At 35.3% G+C, this 19,059-nt stretch overlaps 1 protein-coding gene across 2 annotated transcripts in view; it reads right to left on the reverse strand.

The window, feature by feature from the left end:
* Positions 1-19,059, reverse strand: part of ADAD1 (adenosine deaminase domain containing 1) — a gene marked incomplete at its 3' end in the record, with an annotated part of 46,514 nt that overhangs the window by 18,136 nt on the left and 9,319 nt on the right. The window contains exons 5-8 of one of the 2 annotated variants that reach the window (XM_082639028.1): positions 15,365-15,490; positions 8,233-8,356; positions 6,263-6,400; positions 4,616-4,845 (exon numbers count right to left, since the gene is read on the reverse strand). In XM_082639028.1, the coding sequence (XP_082495154.1) occupies positions 4,616-4,845; positions 6,263-6,400; positions 8,233-8,356; positions 15,365-15,490 (618 nt within the window). Of the gene's footprint in view, positions 1-4,615; positions 4,846-6,262; positions 6,434-8,232; positions 8,357-15,364; positions 15,491-19,059 lie in introns of both variants that reach the window. The other variant, XM_082639027.1, reaches the window with a different exon arrangement.

Below are 19,059 nucleotides of genomic sequence, written 5' to 3' on the forward strand. Positions count from 1 at the left end.
GGAATCAGAATTTAGTATTCCCTATAATGGAATTGTACAATTCAAATCAGCATATTGAAAAGGACTCCGGAATGGAAACACCTCTGGATAAACATTCTTGAGGTATTTATTCAGATAACTTTGTCTTAACAGGATAACAAATTTGCAAATACACCTTAAAGGTTTGAAAACGAATATAAATCCAGCTCTTTTAATAACTAAGCAAAATGAATTTTTTTCCAGATTACTCTGGATTATTTCCTATACAAATAATAGTGCCTTTTTATAGTGCAAGCTTAAGATTTTTTTCTTAAAAAAGAAAGACTATCACCATAAAATGACAAAATGAATTATCTGAGAACATCTACAGTATAAAATTAGTTTCCAAAAACTTTTTGAAAAGTTAAATGAAGTCTTATAATAATCTCTCCATTTTTAATTCATCTATTAAAATAACTTAAGTTTTCAAGCATCAAAATAAAGAATTGCAAAAGATTTCATAAGACAAGAGAAAAGGGGACAAGGTCATTATCATCAAATAATTAGATTTACTCTGTATTGTCATTTAGTTCAGAATTAAAGGGAAACAAATTTCAATTCTAAAGAGTAATTTTAAAAAACAGTTGGCGGGGGCTTCCCTGGTGGTGCAGTGGTTGAGAGTCTGCCTGCTGATGCAGGGGACACGGGTTCGTGCCCCGGTCCGGGAAGATCCCACATGCCACGGAGCGGCTGGGCCCGTGAGCCATGGCCGCTGAGGCTGTGCGTCCGGAGCCTGTGCTCCGCATCGGGAGAGGCCACAACAGTGAGAGGCCCGCGTACCGCAAAAAAGGAAAAAAAAAAAAATAAATAAAAAACAGTTGGAGGTATCAATTAATGGAATAGATTGTCTTTAAATCTTATACTCCACATTACTGGATCCTTTTAAGGTAGGGTTAGATGATCCTCTATCAGAAATGGCATAAAAAGAGTCTGTGAAGACATACAGATGGCCAAGAGGCACATGAAAAGATGTTCAACATCGTTAATTATTAGAGAAATGCAAATCAAAACTACAATGAGATATCACCTCACACCAGTCAAAATGGATATCATAAAAAAGTCCACAAACAATAAATGCTGGAGAGGGTGTGGAGAGAAGGGAACCCTCCTACACTGTTGGTGGGAATGTAAATTGGTACAGCCACTATGGACAACAGTAGGGAAGTTCCTTAAAAAACTAAAAATAGGGACTTCCCTAGTGGTCCAGTGGCTAAGATTCTGCGCTCCAAATGCAGGGGGCCCAGGTTTGATCCCTGGTCAGGGAACTAGATCCCACGTGCTGCAACTAAGACCCGACACAGCTAAATAAATAAATAAATATTTTTAAAAAACAAAACTAAACTAAAAATAGAGCTACCATATGATCTGCAATCCCACTCCTGGGCATATATCTGGAGAAGAATGTGGTCCGAAAGGATACATGCACCCCAATGTTCACTGCAGCACGGTTTACAATAACCAAGACATGGAAGCAACCTAAATGTCCATCAACAGAAGAATGGAAAAAGAAGATGTGGTACATACATACAATGGAATATTACTCAGCCATTAAAAAGAATGAAATAATGCCATTTGCAGCAACATGGACAGACCTAGAGATTGTCATACTGAGTGAAGTAAGTTTGACAGAGAAAGAGAAATATTGCATTATATCACTTACATGCGAAATCTGAAAAGGAATGATACAAATGAACTTATTTACAAAACAGAAACAGACTCACAGACTTAGAGAACAAACTTATGATTACCAGGGGGGAAGGGTGGGGGAAAGGAATAGTTAGGGAGTTTGGGATTGACATGTACACACTGCAGTATTTAAAGTGGATAACTGACAAGGACCTACTGTATAGCAAAGGGGACTCTGCTCAATATTATGTAACAACATAAACGGTAAAATGTGTAACTGAATCACTTTGCTGTACAATGGAAACTATCACAACATTGTTAATCAACTATACTCCAATGTGAAATAAAAAGTAAGAGTTTGTATAATAAGTGAGAAGCTGTACTACATGACTAGTTCAATAAACTCTTAAGATTCTTTTAGCTGTACATATCACACTTTTAAGTATACAGACACTTTGAGTATTTCTCAAAGTGAGCCATTCAAATCATCTGTATCAGAATCACCTGGTGGTGCTCTTTTAAAACATATATTCCTGGGGCTATCCCCCAGACATACAGTAGAGATCTTAAGAGGCTGAGAAATCTGCATTTTGAACAAACATTAAAATCTGTTTAGGGCTTCCCTGGTGGCGCAGTTGTTGAGAGTCCGCCTGCCGATGCAGGGGACACGGGTTCGTGCCCCGGTCTGGGAGGATCCCACATGCCGTGGAGCGGCTGGGCCCGTGAGCCATGGCCGCTGGGCCTGCATGTCTGGAGCCTGTGCTCCGCAACGGGAGAGGCCACAACAGTGAGAGGCCCGCGTACCGCAAAAAAAAAGAAAAAAAAATCTGTTTAGGTTATGCCAGACAGAACACCAATTAATTAACTTTAGATATGTTCCATAAAGATGCAAAGAACGAGATCAGAAGCAATTTTACCAAGTTTTATAGTATTTTTATTGCTACCTGGTATTCCTACTGCTACGTGCAAGATGACAGGCAAAACGATGAGATCTAATTTTTAAGCCCCTGTCCAAACCACTAAATACTAAATAATTCTAAAAGAATCTAAGATTCTACTCTTTAAGAAACTAAATATAGTACGGAGTTATGTCATACAAAAGGCAAACTGTAAAATATCTTTCTTCACAAAAGTCAAAGAAAGCCTTGCATGCCAAACTTGTGACTCTAGAGAATGCATAGACATTTATCACACATTTTGTAGACATTTATCAAGAACAAAAATTGCCTTTCCTAACGAAGATTGAGAAAAGTTTGAAATGTTTGAGAGAGTATCTGAATTGACTAAAAGAAAACATCATAAAGCATAATTTTGGTATCCAAGTTAAATCTAAGAAATAAATCATCTACAAGAATAAATATTTGGAAAAAGAGTTAGAAATAACCACTTTTTACGGTGTGAGCAAACAGGCACTCTCAAATATTGCTAGTGAGAATATGATTTGGAGGGTAACCTGGTAATAGTTTTCAAAATTGCAAATGCATACCTCTTTGACCTGCAACTCTACTTCTAGGAATTCATTTTATATAGATATATTTTACATGTGTCAATAACAAATATAATAAGGTCATGATTCATGATAGCATTTGGTAGCTGCAAAAGATTAAAAACAATCTAAAGTTCCATCAACCCACAACTGGCTAAATAAATTATAATACATTTGTATAAAGAAATACCATACAGAGAGTTATGAATTGTAATAATGAAAAATTCTTCATATACTCATATGGAAAAATTTCCAAGACACTTTGTTAAATGAAAAGAGCAAGGTGCAGAAAAGTATGAATTGTATGATCCCACTGGTGTAAAATACAAAAAAAGTATGCATATACTTTTATAAGCATAAACTATCTTTGGAAAGAAAAACAAACTAGTAACAATGGATGCCACAGAGGTAAAATGGGTTCAGAGGGCCCTAGGAGAGAAGGAAGACTTCACTGAATACCCTTTTGAATCTTTTGAATTGTGAACCAAGTAATAGGTTTCCTAAACAAAGAAAATAAGCTTAATATTAGAAAAATAAATAATTACTATTTCCTTTTTATCATTTATTAAAGCCAAACCAAACAAAAATGGCAAGAAAATAAAATATGTTGTATATACATGAAACTGAAAAAAATACTGTCTATAGGAGAAATTCCTAAAGAAATGGGTATAAAATATATAGAACAACAACAAAAAAAACCCCACAAGAATAAAAGAAACAGCACTTTCTAAAAGTAAAACTACTTCTCATGCGAGGATCCAAAGCTTGCATATGGGCCATCATTACCAAAAATTAGCAGTAAACAAAGAACAGCCAAGTAATGGTAGTATTTAAATTGTTTCCCAAGGGTAACTGAAGCTTTGAAACTCTTAGGGCTTTATGAAAACTATAGAATTGAGTGCCCAAAATGTCTGTCAATGGGATAATATCTGGAAAACCATTCAAATATAAATACAGCATTCTATAATAGCCCCTACCAAAGAAAGAAATAAATTACTAGTTCACATTATTTGTGTTCTAGTTACTTCCAACTCACTTCACAAATCAAAAGGATCCAAATCATAACCAAATGTATAAAAAAAGCATGAAAGTAAGAAAGAACCAAAATGGGCATTTAATATTTTTTATTTCAGGAATAACTAAATATAAGCTTTTAAATTTGGTAAGTTCAAAGAAGCATCTTCTTCCAAAAGAAAGGGCAAACTTGAATACTGTACAAACAAAAGTATACATTCAAGACAGAATATATGTAATTGCCTAACATAAAATATTGATTCTTATTAGCCTCCTGATAAGATGGCAAAAGTCATATTATACTAAATGTGATGACCAGTTATCATGAAATGAAAACCTCAACAAAATAGTGGATCTGAATTTTACCTTAAGTAAAGCTTCATGCATGCAAATTCTGATTTTACACTGGTAAATAAAATATAGTGAAATGACTTAGTGAAAGAGGCCAAGAGGTACTGTATTCTGACTCACCAACAAGTATAGTGCTGATATAAACTGGATGTATAAACTGACTCAGCAATGCTCCCTGTACACCAAGCACTCCCCATCTCATCAGTTTGTCACTTGAGGCCATGCTGCTTATTCTATTAACAACAGCTGCAGGGCAATAGACAGTCAGATGAATTTTGCCTTCAACAACCACATGGAGACTCAGCTCTTCATTGGCTTCAAATGCAGACACAGAACATGGATTACGACGCCTAGAGAAAGAAAAGAAAGTTTCTTCCTTTAAAAACCAAAGCCCCGAGCTGATCTCCCTGTGCTATGCGGCCACCTAGAGGGGCGGGATAGGGAGGGTGGGAGGGAGGGAGAGGCAAGAGGGAAGAGGTATGGGGACATATGTGTATGTATAACTGATTCACTTTGTTATGAAGCAGAAACTAACACACCATTGTAAAGCAATTATACTCTAATAAAGATGTTAAAAAACAAAAAAAACCCCAAAGCCGACAAAGTAAAATCTGTATGTACCTAAGAACTGCTCTCAAACATATTTAACTTGCCAGTGTACATTTAATTCCAGTAACAGAAATAGATGCAAACCCAAAGCAAGGTAGGATGGAGTGATTTCATTCCACAAAATTAAAACCAAACAGAAATTAACCATATTTAGAGCTCCAGCAAGGATAAATTTCATATTATTGCCATTCTTTTTTTTTTTTTTTTTTTTTTTGCGGTATGCGGGCCTCTCACTGTTGTGGCCTCTCCCGTTGCGGAGCACAGGCTCCGGATGCGCAGGCCCAGCGGCCATGGCTCACGGGCCCAGCCGCTCCGCGGCATATGGGATCCTCCCAGACCGGGGCACGAACCCGTATCCCCTGCATCGGCAGGCGGACTCTCAACCACTGCGCCACCAGGGAGGCCCCTATTGCCATTCTTTATGTCCCTTAAAATCAAATGAAAACCTAATTTTTGTCCCTGCCATAGTTTGTGAGTTATTTCCTTTCTCCATATGAAAATTTTTAAACACTACAAAATTAGAGAATGAAAAAAAGAAAACTGACAATTTATATTCAAGATTCACCTCCAACAAAATATGTTAAAACAATAAAATCTAAAATTATTTTTCTTGAGGTTTCTCTCAAGAGAAACACTCACCCTTGTTTTCAAAGGTGTTACTGGAAGGCTTTTAAACAAACTATAAACTGCAGTTATCTCTAGATAGTTGGACTTGAAGTGAATTTTGTGCTTGCCTGTGTTGTTCAAACTTCATGCTAACTGATGCTACCCATTCATCAAGATAATGAAGTTTTGGCTACAGACTGACCAGAAGAATAGACTGCATTCCTTAACTCCTGTGTTAGTATGTGAAGAGTGTATAAATCCATACTTCCTAAAGTTTATGAAGTATTACAACTAGAAAGGAATAGAAGATTTTCAACAGCATCAAAAAGAGAGCGGTGAAGTACATGGAATATTTAAGTAGTAGTAATGGATCAGACTGAGTGGAGGGGAAGGAGAAAGAATTTGTGGTCTCTTGCAGCCTACAAATAACACCTGAAGGCTGGAGGGAGAATATGGATAGATATGAATTTACTTGTTCTTTTGCTGTATGGATTCAGAATGCAGGATATGGCCATCCTAGATTCCTTCAAAAACAGCTTCCATAATACTTACAATTGTGACTTAATCCGGGCTGATCCTTTAGGCAACTGGTTCATATAGAGATAAATGTTGATATTCTGCTTGAGAGTGAGTAGATTAGAAGCTGGTTCTGTACAAAATATTGATTTTTTCATCACAGCAGGATTTTTGCTGTAGAAGAGTATAAGTTGTCTATAAAAGTACCTAAAATTAATGAGATAGAACTTCATCAAGTAAGAAAATTTAAAAATGAAGTATCTTAAACATTATATTCATGTTATGAACAATGTCCCTATATGTCAAAAGTTTTGATATTGATAGGAACTTGTAAAATAATCTTAGCCTTACTTAATGAAGAATTAAGTCCCTTGATAAGTCTTCAGTTAGAGCCCAGTCTGCCCTGTGACCTGCCTTAAAGCATCATTCCTCGACTACCACTCCACTCTCATTTCACATTAAAGTACTCAACTATCACTTTCTACAAAAGACCCATTTCTCTACTGATTCATCCCTTCTTTCTTAGACAGCTCTGCTCCCAGTTTCCTAGGTGAAGTATGAATTTTCTGCTTTACTTCTATTTTCCCTTCCATGCCAAAACAGGCAGACAAACAACAACTGTGGTTCCTGATGCTTAGTGGTTCTGAAGACAAAAACACAAGAGCGTAGGAATAACATAACAAAGCCTGTAAGTTAAATTAAGAAGTGAAATAGATTTCCTGAAAGACAACTACTAAATCAGAGGACAAATACTCTTTTGCTTATTTAAAAAAACCATGATTTTAATCCTATCATCAGAAATATATAATAAAATATTAAGCACCAGTATAAATGACAGTGTCAAGCAAGACAAGAAATAAACACAAAAGAGGTAGTTTTAAAGGGGTCAAATAATTCACTAAGCACCAAGGGGGATGGGAGGACAATGAGTTGCATTACCTTCATGGACTTCCCAAAACCTTTCCTTTTAAGATTATAGGATTCTTTCCTTATTATTAGAGATATATACTTAAGTTTTTCAGATAAAATAATATGTCTAAATTTGTTTTAAAATACTCCAGCAAAAAAACACCACCAACAAAAAGTGAGGGTGCATAAATTAAATAAGGACAACAGAATCCTAATAACTGGATATGCTAATAATTGGATATGATCATTGGGTATTGGTATCAGAATTCTGACAACTGAATGATGGAATTAATTATCTGATTCTCACTTTTGTTTGAAAAATTCGATTAAAAATGTTTTATAAAAAGTAAACTTAATGACTTAAGAGAACAAAAGCTGGTAAATACTGCAGGAGGTAATGCTCATTTCTCACTTTTCATGTTTTTACAGAAAAGGAATTCCAAAGAGTAACATTCTTGGTTTATTTCTCTACTATCTGCTACTTATGCCTCTTATAAGGAGCAGAGTCACTGATAAGTTTGGAAAAAGAAACTAGGCATCCTCACTTCAGCCCCTTTCTCTCTTTCTCTCTGAGATCTGCCAGCCTAAAAAATACTTTATTGACACTCTGCTATATGGTAAACTTTGTACAGACCTCATGAGTGGAAACTCATTGATTTCTGCCTTTGGATAAGTATGGCTAATTCAGGGGTGAACTTTACCAAGCCTACTTGGTCCAGATCTAAAGCTATAGTCTCCAATTACTTTTATCAGTAATAAAGACAGTATTTTTATCTTAAAAAAAGGTTGTATGACTCTTAAAACTGAGTTCATAAGGTCTTGATAATAGAAGCCACTAAAATTCATAGGCTAGACAGTGAAATTACTATAAGGTTTCCAAAGTGACATGAAAATATCAGATGGCTTGGATAAGTAAAAGACTGCCATACCCTTGGCTCAATGATGAATAAAATTCCATTTGTAAATAAAGACATATATATGTGATTGCTTTAGGCTAAGAGCATTAATATTTGATGGCATTAAATATATTTGTTAAATATTAACAGATATATTTATATATATTTAATATATTTAATTAAATATATTTGTTACCTTACCTAAGGAGAGATCTCCTTGCCGTAACAACAGCATGAGTATCGTGCAACACTCTTCCATTTGGCTGAATGCTCTGACTATAATTGTATTCACCTGTGCCTACAGCTACAACTTCGCACTGTCCAGCTGAAAGAAAAGGTTAACAGCAGCAGGTTATTTTTACCTTCCTCTTCCCTATGTTCAACCTCCACCTCTTTCTTACCATTTTTTTCCCCATTTATACTCAACAAACTTTTATTTGAGCATCTAGTAAATGCCTGGTGTAAAAAGAGAGTAGGTTAAATGAATTAATTACACCGGTAGTTCAATGAAAAAGTCTACCTTACCATTTTAAAGTTAGTAAAATATATTTACCAAAAAGTTGGAAAAATAATTCCACAATTTCAAATAAGAGTTTGAGAGTCTTCTAGGAAGCAAAATTTAAAAAACACTTCAATAATATCACAATTTAAAAGGCAGATGTTTTATATTATACTTTGTCTACATTTCTATTACAATCAATAGAATCATTTTTTGCTGTACTCCATTTGAGATTTCTTTGAAACTCTATGCTCAGAAGATAGTTTTTTCCTTTCACCTCCTAACTATGTGGTCTTTCTATATCCTAGTCGCTAGATCATTGTTCTTTTTTCTCTAAATATTCTTCTCTGAGTACCTATCTCATGATATATTTTACCTCTGTGTTGATGATTTCAGAAAATCTCTAGTCCTCGTCTTTCAAAGTTCAGTTCCACATTTGCAACTACCTAAGAAAGGACTTCCATTAATTCCACAAAAATTGTTGCAGTCCTACCAAAGGCAGTGAAATAGATGCTAGGAATAAAACGCTGATTAAGACAGGCCCTCATGAAGCTTCTAATAGGAGAGAAGAAAAAAAGACTAAAACCACAAATTGTAATAAAAGCTTTGAAGGAAACAGATACACAGCTAAGTTAAAGAATATTAGGAGGAAAGATTACCTCATGAAGACCAGTTGAAGAATCCCTCCTTATGAAACTGAAATTTAAGTTTCATTATGAGTGAGCAGCATAAGGAGTTGGGTAAAGGATTCCAGTAAGGTCCAAGAAGCTGAATTAGGGGCTCTGTTACAGTAGTCCAGGTCAGAGATAATGACTTAAGACTCAAATGATGGAGGTTAAATGAAAAAAAAAAAAAAAGATCAGACCTGAGATAGAGTTTGAGGATATAATAAACAGGACTTAAAGATATATTGTAAGATGTTAGGGGAAGGGATAAATAATGGATGACCTTAGATTTTTAGCAGCTGGATGGATGCCATTTACTGAGATAAAGTAAGCTGGAGGAGTAGGATTAGATAAGTAAAAATGTTCTATTATCTCTAATGTATTGGGTTGGCCAAAAAGTTCTAGTATGGGTGTGGGGGATGGGGTGATATAAGGGAATTGTATAGTGTCAGTGTAAGTTCTGGAATGGTGATGTATGTTCTGAGTTATAATGGGCAGTAGTGTAGCCAAGAGCTCAGCTTCTTTCTCTGTAACTCAAACTGCAATGTTCCAGGGAGATACTAGAGTTTGATGATGTAGGAAAAAGAGGGAATAACCAAAAGAAGAAATTCACCAAGATGTAAGAGGAAATGGCAGGGGAGCCTACCCTGTCCTCCACTGGGCTCACAGCCACCACACAGGGTCTGGTCTTATAGCCAACTGGGTCAGGGGCCAGGCCTGCCTACCCGCATGCCCAGAGTAGTAGGCCCCATCACAACAGAAGGGCACACACATTCTAAATAGAGGGCACCCCTAGAGTATACAGCCCTGGTGACCAGAGAAGAATGTGTTGCTGGGCCCCATAGGATGTCTCCTACAAAAGGCTACTTCTCCAAGAGGGGGAAATGTAACTGAACTACCTAACACATAGAAATAAACACATAGAGAATTGGGCAATACGAAGAGACAGAGAATTATGCTCCAAATGAAGGAATAAGACATAACCTCACAAAAAGAACTAAATGAAGTGGAGATAAGCAATCTACTTGATTAAAGAGTTCAAGATAATGATCATAAAGATGGTCACTGAAGACAGGAGAAGAATGGATGAACACAGAGGTAGAAAATATAAAGCACCACCAAACAGAGCTAAGGAATACAATAACTAAAATAAAAAATACACTAAAAAAATCAACAGTAGATTTGCTAGTACAGAGGAACGAATCAGCGATCTGGAAGACAGAGTGGTGGAAATCACCTAAGCTAAAGAGAAAAAAAAAGAATTTAAAAAATGAGGATAGTTTAAGACACCTCTGAAACAATACCAAGCATACTAACATGTGCATTATAGGGGTCCCAGAAGGAGAAGAGAGACAGAAAGGGGCAGAGAACTTATTTGAAGAAATAGTAGCTAAAAACTTCTCTAACCTGGGGAAGAAAATAGAAATCCAGGTCCAGGAGTCACACAGTCTCAAAAAGGTGAACTGAAAGAGGTTCAAACCAAGACACATTATAATTAAAAAGGCAAATATTAAAGATAAAGGAAGAGAATAGCAGAAAGAGAAAGGCAACTAGTTACATACAAGGGAACTCCTATAAGACTTTTAGCTGACTTTTCAGCAGAAACTTTGCAGGCCAGAAGGGAGTGGCACAATATATTCAAAGCAATGAAAGGAAAAAAACCTACAATGAAAGGAAAAAACCTACGGTAGAGGATACTCTACCTGACCAGGTTATCATTTAGATTTGAAGGAAAGACAAAGATTTTACAAATAAGCAAAAACTAAAAGAGTCAGCACCAAAAAATCAGCTTTACAAGAAATGTTAAAGGGACTGCTCTAAACAGAAAAGATCATAATTAGAAATATGAAAATTATGAAAGGAAAAATTTCACTGGTAAAGGCAAACATACAGTAAAGTTGATAGATCAGCCACTTATAAAATTAGTAGGAAGGTTAAAAAACAAAAGCAGTAAAATCATCTACAGCCACAACAAGCAGTTAAGGGATACACACGCCAAAAAGATGTAAAATACATTAACCTTTGGGGGGAGTAAAAATACAGGATGATTAGAATGCATCTGAACTTGAGAGATCATCAACTTAAAATACTCACCCATAAATATATATAACTATATATATATATATATATATATATATATAATTATATATGTACCTCATGGTAGACGTAAACCAAAAACCTATAATACAGATGCACACACAAAAGAGGGAAAGGAATCCAAACACAACCGCTAAAGACAGTCATCAAATCACAAGGGAAGAGAGCAAAAGAAGGGACAAAAAAGAACTATAAAAATAACCTGAAAACAAGTTAACAAAATGGTAATAAGTATATATCTATCAATAATTACTTTAAATGTAAATGAACTAAAAGCTCCAATCAAAAGACATAAAGTGTCTGTATAAGAAAACAAGATCCGGGCTTCCCTGGTGGCACAGTGGTTGAGAGTCTGCCTGCCGATGCAGGGGACACGGGTTCGTGCCCCGGTCCGGGAAGATCCCACATGCCGCGGAGCGGCTAGGCCCGTTAGCCATGGCCGCTGAGCCTGCGCATCTGAAGCCTGTGCTCCGCAACGGGAGAGGCCACAACAGTGAGAGGCCCGCGTACCGCAAAAATAAATAAATAAATAAAACAAAACATAGAAGAAAACAAGATCCACACATATACTACCTACAAGAGACTCACTTCAGATCTAAAGACACACACAGATTGAAAGTGAAGGGGACAAAGGTATTCCATGCAAACAGAATGAAAAGAAAGCTGGAGTAGCAATACTTATTATCAGACAAAACAGACTTTAAAACAAAGACAGTAAAAAGACAAAAGAGAACACTACACAATGATAAAGGGATCAATCCTAAAAGTATATATAACATTTGTAAATGTAAAGCACTCAACATAGGAGTACCTAGATATATAAAGCAAATATTAATAAACGTAACAGGAGAAACTGACAATAATACAGTAATAGTAGGGGACTACACCCCACTTCCATCAATGGCCAGACCATCCAGACACAAAATCAATTAGAAAACGCCGGTTTTGGATGACACATCAGACCCGATGGAAGTTAACATATATGGAACATTTCATCCAAAATAGCAGAATACACATTCTGTTCAAGTGCACGTGGAACATTCTCCAGGACAGATCACATGCTATGCCACAAAGTAAGTCTCAATAAATTTAAGAATACTGAAATCATATAAGGCATCTTTTCCGAGCACGACGCTATGAAAGTGGAAATCAATCACAAGAAACAAAAGCACAAAAAAGCACAAACAGGTGGAGTCTAAACCACTTGTTACTAAACAATCAATGGATCACTGAAGACAGCAAAAAGGAAATAAAAAAATACCTGGACACAAATGAAACTGCAAGCACAATGACCCAAAACCTATGGGATGTAGCAAAAGCAGATGTAGGAAGGAAATTAAAACAAGTCTACTTCAGGGCTTCCCTAGTGGCTCAGTGGCTGAGAATCCGCCTGCCAATGCAAGGGACACTGGTTTGAGCCCTGGTCTGGGAAGAGCCCACATGCCATAGAGCAACTAAGCCTGTGTGCCACAACTACTGAGCCTGAACTCTAGAGCCTGTGAGCCAGAACCACTGAGTCCACGTGCCACAACTACTGACGCCCACACACCTAAACCCAGGCTCCGCAACAAGAGAAGCCACTGCAATGAGAAGCCCGCACACCACAATGAAGAGTAGCCCCCACTCGACGCAACTAGAGAGGGCTGGCATGTAGCAACAAAGACCCAATGCAGCAATCAATCAATCAATCAATAAAATAAATAAAACTATAAAACTTCTAAAAAAATTAGAAAAAACAAGTCTACTTCAGGAAACAAGAAAAATCTCAAATCAATCATCTAACCTTACACCTAAAAGAACAAGAAAAATAGATACAGCCAAAACCTAAAGTTAGAAGAAAAGAAATCATAAAGGTCAGAGCAGAAATAAATGAAAGAGACTAAAAAAAAAAATAGAAAAGATCAATGAAACTAAGAGTTGGTTCTCTGAAAAGAAACAAAATTGATAAACCTTTAGCCAGATACATCAAGAAAAAGAGAGAAGGCCCACATAAATAAAATTGGAAATGAAAAAAGGGAAGTTACAACTGACACCACAGAAATACCAAGAATCATAAGAGATTACTCTGAACAATTATATGCCAATAAAATGAAAAACCTATAAGAAACAGATAAATTCCTAGAAACATACAATCTCCCAAGACTGAACCAGGAAGAAACAGAAAATATGAACAGACCAATTACTAGTAATGAAATTGAATCAGTAATTTAAAAACTCCCAACATACAAAAGTCCAGGACCAGATGGCTTCACAGGTGACTTCCACCAAACATTTAGAGAAGAGTTAATACCTATTCTTCTCAAACTATTCCAAAAAATTGAAGAGGAGGGGTCACTTCCAAACTCATTCTATAAGGCCAGCATTACCCTGATACCAAAACCAGACAAAGATACCACAAAAAAGAAAATTACAGACAAATATGCCTAAACACAGATGCAAAAAAATCTTCAGCAAAATATTAGCAAACCAAATTCCACAATACATTAAAAGAAGGATCATACACCATAATCAAGTGGGATTTATTCCGGGGATGCTAGGATGGTTTAATATCCACAAATCAATCAATGTGACACACCACATTAACAAACTGAAAATTAAAAAGCATATGATCATCTCAATAGATGCAGAAAAAGCTTTCAGCAAAATTCAACATCAATTTATGATTAAAAAGAAAAAACTCTCAACAAAGTGGGTAGCAACAGAACATACCTCAACATAATAAAGGCCATATATGACAAACCCACAGCCAACATCATACTCAATGGTGAAAAGCTGAAAGCATTTCTTCTTATATCAGAGGAATAAGATAAGGATACCCACCCTCACTACTTTTATTCAACATAGTATTGGAAGCCCTAGCCACAGTAATCAGACAAGAAAAAGAAATAAAAGGAAAACAAATTGGATCAGAAGAAGTAAGACTGTCACTGTTTGCAGATGACATACTATATACAGAAATCCTTAAAGACTCCACCAAAAAACTATTACAACTAATAAATGAATTCAGTAAAGTTGCATGATATAAAATTAACATACAGAAATCTGTTGCATTTCTATACACTAATAATGAACTATCAAAAACACAAATTAAAAAAGCAATCCCATTTAAAATTGCATCAGAAAGAATAAAATACATAGGAATAAATCTAACCAAGGAGGTAAAAGACATACTTAGAAAACTGTAAGACGTTAATGAAAGAACTGAAGCTGACAACAAATAAATGGAAAGATATACCATGCTCAAGGACTGGAAGAAGTAATATTCTTAAAATGACCATACTACCCAAGGCAATCTACAGACTCAATGCAATTCCTATCAAAATATCAACAGCATTTTTCACAGAACTGGAACAAATAATTGTACAATTTGTATGGAAACACAAAAACACCCAAACAGCCAAAGTGGTCTTGAGACAGAATGAGAAAGCATGGAGGTATCATGCTCCATGATTTCAAACTAAAGTTGACCCTTGAACAATCATATATATCTTCTCCCCAACTAGGTCACAAAAAATCCTTAAGAATAAGAACCAAATATCAAATTGTTTTTGTATCATCTATAATATTCAGAGATGAATATAAAATTCAAATGTGTTTAATTAATGATCAATGTAGAATATTACAGGATAAATAAAAGATAAAATGTAATTGGAATCACATAGTAATATTCACAGGAAAAAACATAGATTCATGATTTTTCACTTTAATCTTTTATTATTTGAAAGTGAAGAAAATATATTAATTTTTATAGAGTCCCTCTCAATATTTGTTATAATGGGGTTAGATTTCAAGCTGGTAGTGACTCCAACACAGTTACTGATTAAAATATTAGGTTATTTTACCATTCTACAGTTCTCTATTGGTTCCTGTTCAGTATACTTTATCTCTACCTTTGAGAATCTTTGTGTTTAATGACCCACACCTACTAGAAAAGGCCACTTCAAATCAATGCAGCACCACTGTCAACAGGGGCAAAGGTAGTTAATTAAAATATTACTATAGCATAGTTCAGATCATTAAGTTACTTAATAGTTTTTGTACAAATGAACACATCCTAAGTACTTGCACTTACCTCTTTCAATTATAAAAGCAGCTAATGAGTTGCCACATTTCAGATACCCTGAATGATTAGAAATTAGTTGATAAAATGTTTCTTCAACAATCTGTGAAATCTTTGCGAACTGAACATGTCTCCCTTCTAGAAAAAAAAATCAAATGCATTATGAATTTGAAGAACACTGTGCTTTCTCCCAGAGGTCTCTATTATTCCTCTTATAACCTTTCAATTGAATGAGTTAATTTATAGAGATATGTAAGCAAATTTATAATTTATGTCATGATTGAGATTTTAAAGTATTCCATTCTAAAAGAACACAAGTTTTTGAGCTTTTTGGATAGATTATTGTAAAAAGATGTACAAGTATTACATATTAGAGGATTACTAATTTATAATTGATAAAACTTTCAAAAGTCATACAGGACACAAGACAATTCTCTGTTGTATGGGACTGTCCCACATTGCCTGACAAGCAACATCTCAATGAATGCCAGCAGTCTTCCCCAATCACTGTGACAATCAAAATATACTCCTAAGTATTTGCCCCACTGACAACCACTGCAAAGCACTAAACACTTAGACTCTTGATATAGTTCCACGTTCGCACTAAAAAAAAAAGTCCCAAACTTTGAAAGGAGATAGTCTGAAGTAATCAGGATTACCATAGAACAGTTATAACCAAGAATAGACATCAAAGGTCACCCACGGACCTTTTAAAAAAAATGAAAGACTTGAGGTTCTGAGATAGGGCCCTGGCCATCTGTTGCTTTGTGTATGTATGCTTGTATATCCCCAGGGAAGAATCATTATTCTAGAGAACGAGAGGTTGCAGAATCACTTAATATAGTAGTTCTCAAAGTTTAGTTGTTTACTAAACACTGATAGTTCCTGTTAGTTGCATGACAGTTGCTAAGTAGTCTATCAAGTGGTTCGCAGTCCACTATATCCTCAGAGGAAAAAAGTAAATGAAACAATTTTGCTCTCATACCTTGCATATATATGAATTGTATAACTATATTTTTCACAGAAATTCTTTTTACCTGCTTAATAATTATATTAAAAAGGCACATAAATGATAAAAATCTAACGTTAGTAGTCTCAGCTAATACAACTCATTTCAGTTAGGCCATCTACAAGTTTTTACTTATATTTGTCAAACTTGAATTTTTCTTTGTTAATATTGTTAATGCTCTCTTAGCAAAAACATTTAAAGTCACATCAAAAAGAGTTAAAGAACATCATAAACAATCGGAAGAATGAACTACTTGCTATATTCTTTTATCTAACCACAAAGCATACAATGAGAAGGTGCAAATTATTATAAGTGCATGCTAGCATACATTTCATTTAAATTAGTAAAACCATCGTGTGGTGTAAAAATTAGCTTTTGGTGTTTATGCAGTAAAACTATGACTGAGAAGTACTCAACAACTTGGCTCAGCTTATTAACAAAAGCTTATGATACAGGATAAGCATATTCATTTGATGATATTATAAAGTTAAACGTTTTTTTCCCACTGAAACAGCAATATAGAGATGTACATTCAGAAGTCTCCCTCTCCAAATGCAACCACTATTACCAGTATGGATATTTTGATAAACAAAATATACATCTAAACATACACTACTTTAAAAAATAAAAACTGGGGCATGCTAAAATCCACTTTGCATTTACAGTAAGTTCTCTACATACAAACCTTCAAGTTGTGAACTTTCAAAGATGCAAAGGTGCATTCACATCTCCAATCACGTAAGTTAGTTCACGTGTCTGTCATTACACTGTCATGTGTGAGCATCCTCTACAAGTGGTTGTGCTTTTGTGTACTTTACTGTACAGTACTGTATACAGTAGTACAGTATATTTATTTCAAGCCTAGGATGTCTGGAAGCAAGTGTAAAAGCAGCGGTGATGTAGCTGATACTACTGTACTTTACAAGGTACTGTATTGTAAAATTAAAAATGTTTTATTTTTTGTGTTTGTTTTTTATGTATTATTTGTGTGAAAAGTATTATAAACCTATTACAGTACAGTACTATATAGCCGATTGTGTTATTTGGGTACCTAGGCTAACTTTGTTGGACTTATGAACAAACTGAACTTACAAACATGCTCTCAGAACAGAACTTGTTTGTATGTAAGGGACTTACTGTACTTGGTCTTGGGCATCACTCAGAGGTAGTGCTACCCTCCTTCTTCTTAATGGTTCTATAGAATGAATGCACTGTAACTTATTTAATCATGTCCTATATAGTTAGCAATTATTTTGTGCAATGATATAGAATAGAAAAATACACTGCAATTAGTACTGACAGATCAAGAATTATGTGTGTGGCAAGAGAATATTTTGCTGCATATTAAGAATGTTGCACCTGAATATCATAAAGAATGTTTGGAAGTTAACAACATACTGATACAGCTCTTGATCTTAACTGGTGTTGAAGGAAATAACAAATGTTGTGAATATAATCAAATCTTAGTTACTAAATGTATCTCTTACTAGCATGCATATGAAGGAATAAGGAGCAAGTGCAATACTATTTTTCCTATACATGTGCGCTGGTTGCTGAGGAAATAAAATGTTCTCACAAACTACTGGAAGTGAAGGATGACATAAAAACATGACATACATGATGCTAATTAACACCATTTCTTTGATTTCCAGTTGCTAATTTCAAGTGATCTTTAGTATCATAAGTAACCTGAACCTATCTTCAGAGCCAAAATATCACTATATTAAATGAAGATACACTCCAGTAAAAATATGGCAAAGTAGACAGGCTGCGAAATGGTGATACCCTCCATAACTAGCCCAACAGGACCGGTTCAGGAGATTTTTATGTATCTCAAATCTTTTTTTCTTCAAAAGTGATAACATCCAACTCCCGTGTTTACCTATAAGCCTGATAATGATGTCTGTTCTCCATTTCCTGACTAAAAGAAAACTGTCAAGTTTTAACTTTTTAACTCCTTACCTGAGCCTACCAAACCTGACTCTACTCATGTATTTCTTTAAACATACTGTTAACCACATATTCTTTCTTCTGCAAAGATTGATCTGTTTTCTCAGGGTAACAGTAGTCTATATTATTTGCCAACCCGGGATTCTTTCTATTCATTAAAAATGTCCACAGAGGCTGAAAAGAAAGACTAGAGTCCCTTCTCATATTAAGAAATCATTGCTGTTGGACTGATCACTCACTGTCCTTCTGTTCATCAATTCCTATGACTATTAGGGTAAATGACTATATTTGACTGACTATATTTAACTATTGGTAGACTTTGCCTTTTGAATGTGCCTATTTTCCCTGGTCTGGTCGTTTTACCCCAAACAAGCACACAAATGTAGCTTTTTTCTGTCTCAGAAAGACAATGGAAAACCAAACCTGAAAAGGCTTAAATCCTAATCCTCAGACCTGGAAAAGACAAAGAAAGAAACGCTGCTCTTCACTTTAGTTGTACAAACACTCTAAAGTCTGAAGTGTTACTACTATGTAGGCAATGTAGAAATTAAGGATAATTTCCTGCCTTTCAGGGGATTCACAATCTAATGGGAAAAGTATACAATAATCCACATAATGTTGAATATAATAAAATGTTAAAATAATAGTAGTTACTATTTAGTGAGCAGATACTGTGTGCCAGGCACTGATCAAGTTTTATTTTACATGCATAAATTAATTTAATCCTCACAATAACCCTATGAGGTAA

The sequence above is a fragment of the Mesoplodon mirus genome (genome assembly GCF_964341445.2).
Source record: "Mesoplodon mirus genome assembly, chromosome: 2".
Taxonomy (NCBI): domain Eukaryota; kingdom Metazoa; phylum Chordata; class Mammalia; order Artiodactyla; family Ziphiidae; genus Mesoplodon; species Mesoplodon mirus.